The sequence below is a fragment of the Polistes canadensis genome, unplaced genomic scaffold, assembly GCF_001313835.1.
Source record: "Polistes canadensis isolate GaletaPanama2010 unplaced genomic scaffold, ASM131383v1 scaffold_46, whole genome shotgun sequence".
NCBI classification, from domain to species: Eukaryota; Metazoa; Arthropoda; class Insecta; order Hymenoptera; family Vespidae; genus Polistes; species Polistes canadensis.
The window spans coordinates 445,382-459,155 of NW_014569593.1; the positions used below are offsets into that span (position 1 = coordinate 445,382).

General features: G+C 36.2%; 1 protein-coding gene across 1 annotated transcript in view; it reads right to left on the reverse strand.

Annotated features, from left to right (window-relative positions):
* The window catches only part of LOC106785173 (lateral signaling target protein 2 homolog), a 70,050-nt gene that overhangs the window by 28,095 nt on the left and 28,181 nt on the right, over positions 1 to 13,774 (reverse strand). Inside the window, exon 2 of the mRNA XM_014745400.1 lies at positions 7,948 to 8,309. Coding sequence (XP_014600886.1) covers positions 7,948 to 8,309 — 362 coding nt within the window. The remainder of the gene's footprint in view (positions 1 to 7,947; positions 8,310 to 13,774) is intronic.

A 13,774-nucleotide genomic window follows, 5' to 3' on the forward strand; every position in this document is an offset into this window, starting at 1 on the left:
CACATACTATATCAAATATATTTATATATAAAATAAAAAGAAAAAAAAAAACAAAACAAAAAATATTAAAAAATATTAAAATGATAACGTAGCTATAATATTTTCTCGATATATTCATATACATATATATATATATATATATATATATATGATAATATATGCGTTATCCTTATTAAACGAGGTAACAAAAATGGATAATAGAAGTACATATTAGAGTGATCGTGATAAGAAAGAAAGAAAGAGAGAAAGAGAGAAAGATAGTTTATAATATAAATATCTTTCTCGCCTACGTAAATTCCTATTTAATCGGTATCACTCGTCCGTGGAAAATAGTCTTTTTAGTATACTGGATCGAGTAGTAGTAGTAGCAGTAGTAGTAGTTGTTGTATAGTGGTCGCCTTTTTCTCTCTCTCTCTTTCTCGCTTCTTTTTTTTTCCTCTTACGATCTGTCGTTTTGCGTTAGTTTAGATAAGAGAGAACGAACGGCTCGCCTATCGTATACTCGTTTTATCGTTTCCGAATTCCGCGTGAAAACGTGTCAGAATATGATAACGGGGAATAGTTTGATGAATATTTCGAAGAGCTACTCGACAATATAAAAAGAAAATCAAAAGAAAATATTAAAAAGAAAAAGGATATTTTCATTAGCCGTTGGTAGAAAATGAAAAAACAGAACAAAAATACTAAAAGGAGGAAAAAAGAAAAAGAGGGAGAGGGAGAGGAAGGAAAAACGTGCGAATGATGGGTGATGCGTGTTTGTGAGAGGTATAGGGAATCTCGTGTTGGTGGTTTGTGCGAAAAGGGTGTAAAGAATATATATATGTGTATTTATCTCTCTCTCTCTCTCTCACTCACTCTCTCTTTTTCCTCTTGCGTTGGGTCAACCACGACCGAGAGAAAATCGAGAGGGAAATCTGGCTGTCATACTGCTAGTCGATATATCGTACAACGTAGTCCTACCCTATATTAGCCTATGAGATAGGGGATGCTCGACACGCCCCGTTCACGAGCCCGTTATCAAATATTTCTCAAGGGCTAATGTCACCCTATTGTCCTTCTCTTTCTTTCTCTAATATGGCTCTACTGACACATGAAAATAAATTACTATCATTTTCTATATTATTATTATTATTATTATGTTTAATGTGATTAAAATGTTCGTAGAAATATATTAAAAGAGATAGATACAGTAATATCAGCGAATGGTAGAATTGGGTTTTGAAAATCGGTAGAGACGTAAAATAAAATTAGCCTCTTTGGAATTGGATCACGATGCTAAAGTTTTTTTCCTATGGAGGGGGGAAAAGAAAAGAAAAAAAGAAAAAAAGAAGAAAGAAGAAGAAGAATAAAAGGAAAGAAGAAGAAGAGAAAAACATACACAGGGGCGCAAAGAAAATGGGGAGAAGGGTGGGATAAAATTGGCCGGGAAGAAATAAATCGAAGGATGAAGAAAAAGTGAAAAGGAGACAGATAGATGGAAAGAAAGAAAGAAAGAATGTCGTCCTAACGTTTCCGCTTTAAGTACGACCCAGACAGCGAGCTCCGAGAAAAGAAAAAAAAAACAAGAAAAAAGGAAAAAAAAGAAGAAAGGGAGACCCTTAGGAAGAAGACGTAGTGGTGGTAGGTAACCCTTAACGTAGACACCCTCTGTTCTGAAGTCTGAAGGCCTCGAGGGGGCTGACGGGGGTTGAATTCGAACGGCACGTGGAGAAGGACGTCGCCAAAGTAGTAAGAGAGAGAGGGTGAGTTTGTAAGGTCGAAGAGAAAGGTAACGCCTCGGGGGCAGTTTTATCTAAATCGAGAACAGGGGGAAAGAGAAAGAAAGAGAAAGAGAGAGAGAGAGAGAGAGAGAGAGAGAGAGAAAAGGAAAGAGGACACGTGGCCTCCCGAGAGCACCTTGATATCCTTACGAAAAATAATCTTAGGCACACGGTGAAAATCTTCCGAGAAAATCGCCAAAAGGATTCCAATCCTCGAAGGTATTCTTTATACAGAAATACAGATATAGATAGAAAGAGACAGAGAGAGAGAGAGAAAGAGAAAGTATTTTTTTTTTATTTCGAAAATTTCATTCGTCGAAGAGAAAGTTTTTTTTTCAAAGGAAAGAAAAGAATAAACGTTTTTACTGATTCTTTCCTTTCCTTTCTTTTCTTTCCTTCCTTCCTTCCTTCTTTCCTTCTTAAAGAAATCCGTCTTCGTCCGTTATCGACCAGGGCTCGAGTTTCGACTTTGAACGAACCTCTTTTCGAGATATACGCGAACGTGGCTCTTTTCACGAGCCACCGACCGGATTAACGAGCAAAGAGCTTTCAAGGGTTCGCTGGTGGTTCCTGCTGGATCGACGTTTCAATCCCTTCTCCTTCTCCCCCTTTTCCACCATCTCCCAAGTCAGCCAGGTTCCCGAACCAACCTTCGAGATTCTTCTTCTTCTTTTTCTTATTTTTCTTTTCTTTTTTCTTTTTTTCTTCTTCTTTTTTTCTTTTTCTTTTTCTTCTCGTTTGTACGCGTCACTACGAAGATGACGTCATTGGAAATGTTTATCTCAAGCGAGGCCACGTGTTACGATCTAACACAGTCACGAAGAAACCAAGAAATTGTCTCTCCATTTTAATGGAACAACATAACGGACAAGATTGGAATTTTATATTGCGTATTTTGTTCGAGTAATCATTTTTCTAATGTTTATTTAACTCTTATCGATAGTCGTCAGCTTTTTATACTTAGTGATTCTCACTAAGTTGTAATTGGTTTCGATAAATATGCACGAAACAAAGATTGTCAATATTTTAATAATAACACATCATCGTTATAAAATTATTTATTTTTGTTGTTGTCGTTGTCGTTATAAAGAATATCATGAATATATATGAGATTTTATTGAATTATTTAAAAGAACGAATGTTTCGTCATGTCTCGTCTTGTCACCTAACACGTGAGTTACGACAGATAAGGGTTAATAATACTACTTACTCTTTTGCGAGTTCCTTTATTAGTTAAGAACCGTATTAGGATCTATTTGACGAATGTAGAACGTCTGAACCATTCTCAGACTGTTGTGAAGCCTTTAGCAATTCTTGTTTTACAGTATTGAAAGTGCTTGTTGTCCAGGTTAACGAGTTTTGAAACACTTCCCTCTTATGTGTGTATATCGTTACTCTACAAAGAATCTATGGATATATATGTTTATGTTTGTATGTGTTTGTGTATACGTATACGTATACTTGTCCGGAAGAAAAAGAGAACTGATGACGTCATAGGGATATATACTCGTCTCTGTATGTAACGTAAATGTCTCGATAGCTTGAGTCCGTCGCCTTTTATGCTACGAACGGTTCGCCTTTATTGCTTTTTCCGGAAATATACACCGTCTAGACGATACAAACGCAATATGTAGACTATACTATATGCGCAACATAGAGAAACAACACCTAGTTGCGAAAACGCAACACCTTTTTACTCTTTTTACTCTGTTTTTTTTTTTTTCTTTTCTAAAAGAAACTTCAACAATCACTTTTTTCTTTTTAATCTTACGTTAAGTAACAAAGTTATTTTCAACTTTGGTCATTTTGTGATTAAAGTGTACGGTATATTAAAGATTATTTTTTGATTTCTGATAGGTTCGTAGATAAAAAAAAAGTATTCTTAAGAGTTTACTACATCGCAAATGTTATTTACATAATATATTCGCAATAATGAATTTTTTTTTAATTAGTATGGGTTTCTTTAATTGTAACGAATTAAATGTATATTTTTTGAGGCTCATTTTTTGATATCTAATAAAATTCTTATACTTGAGAATTGTATTAAATATTTCAAATCGATATGAATTGTATTACAGAAAAAGATACGAGAGAAATAAAATTTAGTATAACCGATAAAAAATAATATTCGTCCAACGAAAGAAGAAATCAATTAAACAATAAAGTACAACTCTTACAAAAGTAATAATATTATATTTTTAACAATATATATCTTGCTTGGATACAAATATTACTACTTCGAGAGAGATCAATTTAATAATAATACGTAATAAGAATAAAATTATAGTTTTCCAAGAAGATAAACTATTCTTCCTTAATAATTAATCAAATTCACATATCAATCGTTAAACATTAACGCAATATTCTTAAATATATTTTCATTATACCGAAAATCCTAGAAGAACAAACGTGCGATTCATTTTTAAAGTCTTACAACGAGCTCAAATCTTTTTTTTTCTTTCTTCTATTTCTTTTATTCTCCCTTACTTTATTTTATTATATTATTATCTCTTATCGATTCTCACGGATCTTCTTATTCCCGTGTTGCTACTTTCTTTCTATTCTTTCTACCCCCTTTTCTCCTTAGACCGATCAAAGTTCTCGTGAATTTGCCAAACCGTGGACTACACACACACGCACACATACATCAACCTACACCCATACCCACACCCACGTATTCTCTGCTATGATTGTAGTTGGACAGGATCCAAACATAATAAATTTCAAATCGGACCGTTGCTTTTACCCTACGATTCGTAAGAAACCTCGAGAAATATACCTTCGGGACTTTCGATGTCAACAATTTCGGGCTTGTTCGAAATATCGAACGAGGAAAACCAGAAAGCAAGGAGCTACGGAAGAAAAAAGGGAGAAAAGTGGGGTATGGGGGGGGGGAGGGTGGCAAAAGGAGATGGGGTGGGGTGGTGGTGAAGAAAGAAAGAAGAAAATAAATATCGTACGTTCGAGAATATCGAGGAAAAATTTTTCTCGTGAAAAAAACGATGCCCGAGAGAAACCAACCACGTTGATAGAATTCTATACGAGAAAAAGAGAAAGAGAGAGAAAGAGAGAGAGAGAGAGAGAGAGAAAAAAAAGGTAAACAAGGACAAGAAGGATGAAATTCACAAGATTTTGTGAATGGAATTCTAGGTTACGAAGAGAGAGAGAGAAAAAAAATATAAGATTGAAAAGTAAAATGATAGAAGGGAGGATATTACGATCAGCTGTTTGTAATTTGACCCTACCTATCCCTCACCCTCCCTCGTAATTTTTATAATATAAAAAAAGATATCGGATGATTCGTGGCGTAAAATATAAAATCTGTTTCGATATTTTACGTGAAATTCTAAGTACAGTAAAGTTTCAGATAATAGATAGATCTATTAAAAAGTATTATCATGCTATCGTAGAAAATATTTAATAACGTGAAGAATAAAAAAAAAAAAGGAAGAAAAAAGGAGATAACGATTATCAATGGAATATAATATGTTACTATACTTTCCCGTGGTCTTTTTATAATTGAATAATCTAACAAGTGTTTACGTGTTCTTACTTATTGTAAAAAAAGAAAAAACAAAAAACAAAATGAAAGAAATAAAAGTATCGAAGGATCGAAAGAAAAAAAAAAAGTGTTTGAGATATATAGAAAAATTTCGTTGGCGTTTTTTTACGAAAAAAATGTTTTCGAATTAGCAATAGTAATTAATTTTTCGTTAGAGTTGATTTGAAAATTTGATTAAACGACATAACTCGTTGCACGTATCTTTTACTCTGTGCGATTAGGGGGATTGGTGGGAGGCAGGTTGGGGAGGCAGGTTGAGGAGGGTTCTCGAGGGATGAAATCATTTCTAGTTCGCAGAGTATTATTTTACGGTTTGGTGTATTAAGTTTTTACGCGGCATCGACGGTGACTATCAAGTATTCGCCCATTTATAGGTACGACCGACCTCGTCCGGTTAGTATGATGAATTAATAAACAGCGTGCACAGAAGTAGGAGATAATCCCTCGTGAATAAATCCTGAATTATGGCAAATTTTAGAAGCCAAACCATTCTTCCATTACTCTATCGTTAGTTTCCTTTCCTATTTTCTCTTCCTCTGTATTCTCGTAACGATCGAATCCTTCTTCCGTTTGATTCGTGATCGACAGACAACAAAGAGAGAGATAGAGATAAAGATAAATAGATAGAAAGAATAAGAGAGAAACTTTAAGTAGTATAAGTCAGATTAAAAATAAAATTAGTTAAAATTTGTTTTCGTATACATTTACGATATTATATAAGTACAATAATCTTCTCGTTCTTGATTTTATAATTAAACAAATTAAACATTTTGATTGAACGTACTAATTAATTTTCATCGATTTTCATTTATCCTGTTACTTTGAAGTATGATTGACTGTACAGTCAGAAAGGAAGAAACAACAAAAAATTAATAATTTTCTTTTCTCGTGCATTACCTGATAACAATACAATTCGCGGGATAGAGAAAAATCTCGGAAAAAGGGGGAGACAAAATGATCGTAAGTTCGAAGTCGTAATATCACGGTTGTTTTTTTTTTTGTCCTAGAGTCTCCAAGCTCGAACTCCGTGGTAGTTTAGAGACATCGTAGATGGTTTAAACCGTACGTATAACCAACACCACCAACGTCTATTTGCCATGGCGAAACAAGTTTGGAGGTTGGGCTCCGTGTAATCTAATTTGCGAAGCAATCTACAATAACAATAGTTCGCGTACCACTGACGAGATGAAGAGGAATAGGAGGAGAAGAAGAAGAAGAAGAAGAAGAAGAGGAAGTAAAGGGGGTAGTGTGTTCATTGGTAACGGTAGTGGGTAGGACCAACTGGATGAGGAAACCTCTTGACTTTGGCGTACCAACGTTCCTACTAACTTCCAAGTTTCCAAACTGACGAATAAGAGAGAGAAAGAGAAAGAGAGAGATGGAGAGGCTGACTGAGGCCACGTTTAGATCAACGTTTAGATTTTCCTACATCTCAAATACGAGATGTCTTATCGTTTCTATTCCAAGTATTACGATTAAATGTCTAAACCTCTAAAAACGAAAACTCCGTGACAATAATTATAAAAATAAATTGATATTACAGAAATGTTTTAATTATATATTAACACGTAAGAAATGATTATTATCATTGATCGGGAAATATATAAAATGAATTTTTTTGTTTGTTTCTTTTTATAAATCTCACGTTGAAACGCAACGACATTTATATTAAGGACAATTGTTCATTCGGGCCGGATGTTACGAAAAAAAGGGGTAAGAAATAAAAATGTTCGAACCGACTTTGATCATTTGAATCCGGTGACGCGTGTTAAAGTCGCACGTGACCATTTTTCGAGGGGCTAACGGGTAATCGTTGAACAACACACACACACATACACAGTAATATGTTGGGTTCCACTTGCATGTTTCTCGTGATCTCCGACGACAGGGAAAAGAGGAAAGCGAGACTAAGTTTCTCGGTGAAAGGCCTGACAAACATATAGATAAATAGATGAATAGATAAGTATATACTTAGTAGATAGAGAGAGAGAGAGAGAGAAATAGGCTGAAGAAAAAAGAAATGAAAGAAAAGAAAACGATGGGCGCGTGCCAATCGTGACCTCGTTTACCAGTCTCCGTTCTGTTGAAAGAATGAAAAAAATCCCCTTGAAGATATTTGCAGTTGCACACCGTCATCTTATGTTAGTCAGTCTATGTACGATAGTATTAAATAAAGAAAGAGAGAGACAGAGAGAGAGAGAAAGAAAGAGAAAAAAAGAAACGGAGATTAGATATCAGCGAGAATTTTTTACAGACAGCCTTCGGAGTTCTGCGAATAGCGTAATAATCTTGTCGAAGGTCAACGACGTCGTGTACCTCCAGTATTTAAGCCTCCAGACAAGAAAAATATTATTATTTATCTAGGGATACTAGATAGTAACAATGGCAAGGTTAATCACCGACATATATATATATAATGAAATATAACGAATGAATGTTCTCTTTGATCATCAATAAAAAGGGGAACAACAAAAAATAGAAAGAAGAAAGAAAAAACAACGACTGATGATGCATCGGGTGCATCCGATGACGAATCAAACGGACAAAGGAAAATTATAAACAAAGAAAGACGTTGGCAAATAATTAAGAAAAAAAGAAAAATCACAAGGAATATTATAAACTCACTTGCGTTCCAGGATGAAAGTGATGATCCTGCAGCAAGGAATGTTGCTGATGCAACACCGGCGCGGGATTTTCACGATCTTCTTGATGACGACGTCGATGTTGCTGTTGCAATTGTTGCAATTGTTGTTGCTGTTGTTGTGGTTGTGGCTGATGATGTTGATGGTGATGATGATGATGATGATGAAGATGATGATGATGATGATGAAGGTGTTGATGGTGATGCAAAATCGAAGCAGAATTCGACTCGTTTAATGGTTCGAGCCGACGATGATGAAGATGATGCGATACCGTTGCCAATATCGTTAACACCGCACCAACTATCAAAACGAGCACCGCTGACACTACGTAATTGCTCGTACTCACTAAAAAAAATTTGACAAGAATGACAATACCTTTAGCAATAAAGGAACAACATTTTCTCACCTTTCTCTCATATTTCTGTTCGATCGATTCACTATCGATCGTACATTAACACGAATTAATCAGTGTGTTTAATATTTTCGTGCAACGTTTCGCCAATAGATAATGATAATGATGATGATGATGATAATGATGATGAGTTTTGTTTTTCGCGTTTAATGTCAACGTCAAGTTAAATCGACGACTACCAATTAAATATGCGATCGTTTGTTAAAATAACGAAAAAATAAAAAGAAAAAAGAAAAATACTAATCAAATAAAATGAATTAAATGAATAATTGATGGAACGCGCACACGTGTTGAATGTTCCACGCGTTGGCGAATATTGCGGAAACCGTGGTTTATTGGCTAGCCAATCGTATTTATTTATTTTTTTTTTCTTCTTTTTATTTCGTCGTACAACATCTCGAGAACCGATACGAAATAACGCAAATCTATTTTGCAACGACGGAAAATTTTGTCTTCTCAGCATTGCATTCGGATCCCAATTAACGATTTGTTTTCTTTTTTTTTTCCCCCCCTCTTCCTCTCTTTTCTCCCTCTTTCTTATTCGATTCTCGATTAATTCGCATATTCGATTTTCGATTCGATCAAATGAATTTAATTATACACAATATATATATATATATAATACCTATTAATAATTGTTAAATATTTGTCGAACGAATAATTACGTTTTCGATCAAGATCACGAACAAATATAATTGAAAATATATTTTTCTATATTCTTAATTTGAATATAATTTAGAGATATTTATTTAAAAACGAGGATAATTCTTTTGTAGCTTGTAATCGTTAGACGTCTAAATGTAAACTGACTAAATGCCCATCGGAATGGCGACTTACAAAACAAATTACGCGTAGGCCAAAGTAATATCAACGATAAGCAATAAGTAAGCATAACATCTGACTTTATTGTTTATTTTTAAGTACGTCGCTTACAATAAATAAACGCGTTAACTCGTTTTACTTTATATACAGGGTGTCTGATCGCGTTCATAATTTTTACATAAATCTTATTACTTATAAAGATCGATGAAATTTTCAATGTACGTTTATAAAATCCTTTAATGTGTCGAACACATTCGTACTCGAATATTCTCGATATTTCGTATTTGAACTTGAACAACACCCTTGCGCACAATTGAAAATATTTATTCTAAATTATCTTTCATCTCGAAAAACTTAGATGAAATATAAGGAACGAACTTTTACGCGAATCTAATTCCTCTGCTAATCTCTATCTCTATCTGTGTCATACATCAAAAGTTAGTAAAAAAAAAAACGTAATGAAATTCGAGCTTATAGACGTGTGCCCGAAAAAAAAGAAAAAAAAAGAAAAAAAAAACAAAGAGAGAGGGAGAGAGAGAGAGAGAGAGAGAGAGAGTAAATGCAAATAAAAATAAAAAAGAGAGGTGGGGGTTTGCTTGATTGGGACTCACTCGAGGAACCTTTCAACCAGTTAGCTGTCATAAATAAGGTAGCTCATTAACTAGCTGCTGCTTCTGCTTCTCCAGGTAGTAACATCAAATTCAGGAAGCGTTTATACGACCATACGAGGCCTCCAGTTTTAACAATTTACAGTTTTAGTCATATACTTTCACCTTCGAAATTTAATTAATCTACGTGAGATAGATGAGAAAAACATATTCGGATGAGTTCATTCTTGTCCTCGGACAATGTATGAGTCACCGTAGTATTATGGGGGAAAAAAAAAAAAAAGAAACACAAAACGAAAGGAGAACTTGACGAGAGGTGAAGGGGCAAGGGGGAAGTAGTAGCCACGGAGGAGACTAGAAAATTTGTTGTTGTTTGTTTTTTGGATTTTTTGTTTTTTATCGGTGAACAAGAAATAAAAGTAAAAGATTTGGAATTGCTAGAGAGAGAGAGAGAGAGAGAGTTTGGACAATGGACATTTGTCGAGGTGAGTTTGTCGAGGATGCTCGGAGTGTGTACGAGGACGATTCTGTGATCGCGATTGGTTGGGACAGGATGAGACACGACTATAAAACCTTATCAACGTTCATCATCGCCAGTTCAACGGTTTGAACGCGGCTCGTCACCCACCGCTCGTTAAACGTCCTCTATCTATCTTTCTATCTCTCTCTCTCTCTCTCTCTCTCTCTCTTTCTCTTTTTCTCTCTTTGAAACACACACTCGAACGTAGTAGGCATCACGCAGACAGTTTCGTCGTCCTCTTCCCCTTCGAAAGGCTTGGGAAAAAAAAGAAAAAAAGAAATAAAAAAGGGAAAATGAAACACGGTCTCTCTTCTAACGAAGAAAAGAACGCTTTTATGTGCCACGTATGTATATACGTGTGTGTGTGTGTGTGTGTGTGGGTTGGGGTGAGATGAAAGGGAAAGGGAAAGGGAGAGAAACGATCGAGTAAATGTAAGAAAATTCTCGAGCTCTTGGTGAAAAATAATTCCTCGTTTTCTTAACCGAGGTGGTTGGTACGCTATCGAAGTATTCGTTATTAGAATTATTAGCGACCACGCCCCGAAGTAAGACGTGTTTGAACTGCCAAAGTGCAGGAGAAACCTGCACACACACGCACACATACACACATACAAAGGGTTTGCTTCACCCTACGTACTTTATACTTCGCGAGTGATTTCGAGAACGAATGGAAGGTAAAAATGATGAAGAAAAAGAAGAAAAAGAAGTAAAAGTATAAAAGTAAAAGTAAAAGTAGAAGTAGAAGTAAAAGAAGAAGAAAAAAAGGTGTAAGATAAAAATGAGAGAAGAAGGTTGAAAAAGTCGAAGTCTAAGTCTCGAAGTCGTAGTAAAAGTTAGAAGTAGAAGTAGATGAAGAAGAGAAGGAAAATAAGGAGGTGGAGGAAGAAGGAAGGTTTGCTTTTGGTCAGCTTTTGTGCGAGAAGGAACAGCCGGCCGGCGTCTAAGTCCGCAAACATTTTGCGTGTCAATATTTGACGGACCGTTTAGGATGTCTGCTGCCATAGTCCTCGTGTCCACGTCGTTGACGTTGACGTTGACGTTGTCGTTGTCGTTGTCGTTCTCTTTTACGTTGAACGTATGAAAGAAAAAAAAAAGAGAAAAAAAGAAAGGACATTAGGGAAAAAAGGGAGAGAGAGAGAGAGTAAAACATCCCATACCTTTTGTAAAATATATTTCGATTAGCTCTGCTTTTCTCCTCCTCCCACTCTCCCACCCTCCACCCATTTTTCTTACGATCGAATCTTCTTTACTTTCACTACCACCCCGTTCAAACAACCTTAAACTTTCTCGTTTCTTTTCTGTGTCGTTAAATCTCATTTCTTTTCTTCTAAAATCCCACCCCCACCCTTCTTTTTTTTTTTTTAAATATCTTTTCCTTCCATCCACCCTCCCAGTTTTTCCTTCCTTGATTACGATCGTATAATGCGTATAGATATTTTGGTTTTTTTTATATTAATTATACTTGTTAGTCATTAAAGAGAACATGTAAGAAACGTAAGAATGAACGAACACGGCAGGTGCATTGAATATACTCGCGAGAGGATCTTCTTCTTCTTCTTCTTCTTCTTCTTCCGTGGACTTCTTTTCTCCCGGTATATCCTCCTCCTCCTTCTCCTCCTCTTTCTCATCCTCATCCTCCTTTTTCTGAGGTCATAACCGAGACTGGTGGCTTCCAACGAACGAATCTTCTTCTCCTCCTCTTCCTCCTCCTCCTCCCATTGCACACGCACGTGCACGCGCATGTACTGGACCGACAGTGCGAGTGGACTCTTGCAGGACGACGATGACGACGATGACGATAACGATGACGACGATGACGATGAAACGAAAAAGAAATAGCAAGAGAAAATAAGAGAGAGAGAGAGAGAGAGGGACAGAAAGCGAGGGAGAAAGAATACGAAAGATGGAGAATAAAAAAGAGAGGGAAAGAAGGAGAATATAAGAGAAAGAGAGAAAGAAAAAGAGAGAAAGAGAGAGAGAGAGGAGTTACGATGGTGCAGCGCATGCAGCGCACCAGACAAAAAACGATGAGCTACGGTGGGGGCCAGACGGGGGACAAAAACACGCGACGGGCCCCAAACCCACTTGCGAGCGACTCCCTTACACCGAGTCCTGCACGCATACATACATACATACATTGAGGGAAGGAAAGAAAGAGAGAGAGAGAGAGAGAGAGAGAGACATAGACACACAGACAGACCGTAGAAGCGTGTGTCTTTGTACGTGCAGTTTAAGCCTCTTGCATGCCTGCATCCGAGGATCGCATGCAGCATGGGTAGAAAAGGGCGAACGAACGAACGAACGAGCGAAAGCAGTCGGAGCCCTTTCCAACGTTGAAATGACCCATCAAGGACGAAGAGGACGACGACGACGACGACGACGACGACGACGAGGAGGAGGAGGAGGAGGTTCCCTCTCTTCGAATTTTCTTTAACTCGTAACTCGTGGTATCGATAGAAACGAAACGAGAGATAAAAAAAAAAGAAGACAAATTTCCCTTTATCCTTTCCCTTTTTTCCTTTTCATTTTCATCTTTTTTTTTTATGTCGTTTCATGGAATATTATTGTAAATGTTATTAAGCTCATCATCAGTTTCTCGTATACCTGTATATATATATATATATATATATATATGTGTATATACATATGTATGTATATATACTGTATATATATATATAAAATGTTTATTACATTAAATGAAAAAAAAATGCTAAATAAATATATATAAATATTTATTTATTTGATTATTATATATATATTTTTCCTTTTCTATATAGAATTCTGTACGTGTCTCTTTGAGACGCATTTGAAATTCTTCCCTATCGCCCGTAAATTTAACGTTCGACAGGTGGACGTCGTCGCGTTCAGCGTCGCAAATGTCGCAGGTGCGACCTTTGATACCTCTACCTCTACCTACCTACGTACCTCCCTCCCTCCGTCTCTCTTTCTGCCGGCCCACATCACCCCACCCATGTTCAAAATACATATGTCCATCTCGTTTGAAAAAGATACCATTGTTGCTGTTTTATCCTTGCAACACAACATACACCCTGGTTTTGTCATGAGGGGTGTACGCGAGTAGAAAATGTGCAAAAGGGAATTCGGAGTGGGGTGGGGAGGGGGATCTAAAAGAAAAATTTACGGCTATTAAAGGCAAAAAAAAAAAAAGAAAAAAAAGTAATAAATATAACGGACTACACACATCTTTTTTTTTTTTCTTCTTTTTTTGTTTCTTTCTCTTCCACGATTTGTGAGATAGTCTTAAGTTAAGCGGCAAGGAAAACGGAACGGAGGGTGAGAAAGAAAAAGAGCAGCCCCCTAATCCGTGGATTGGGGGGGGAGGGATAAAGGTATTCGTCGGGTTACAAAAAAATGAAGTGAAATAAGAAATGAAATAAAAAAATAAGAGAGGGTAAGAAGAAAAGAAAGAAGAAAAATACAAAATTAG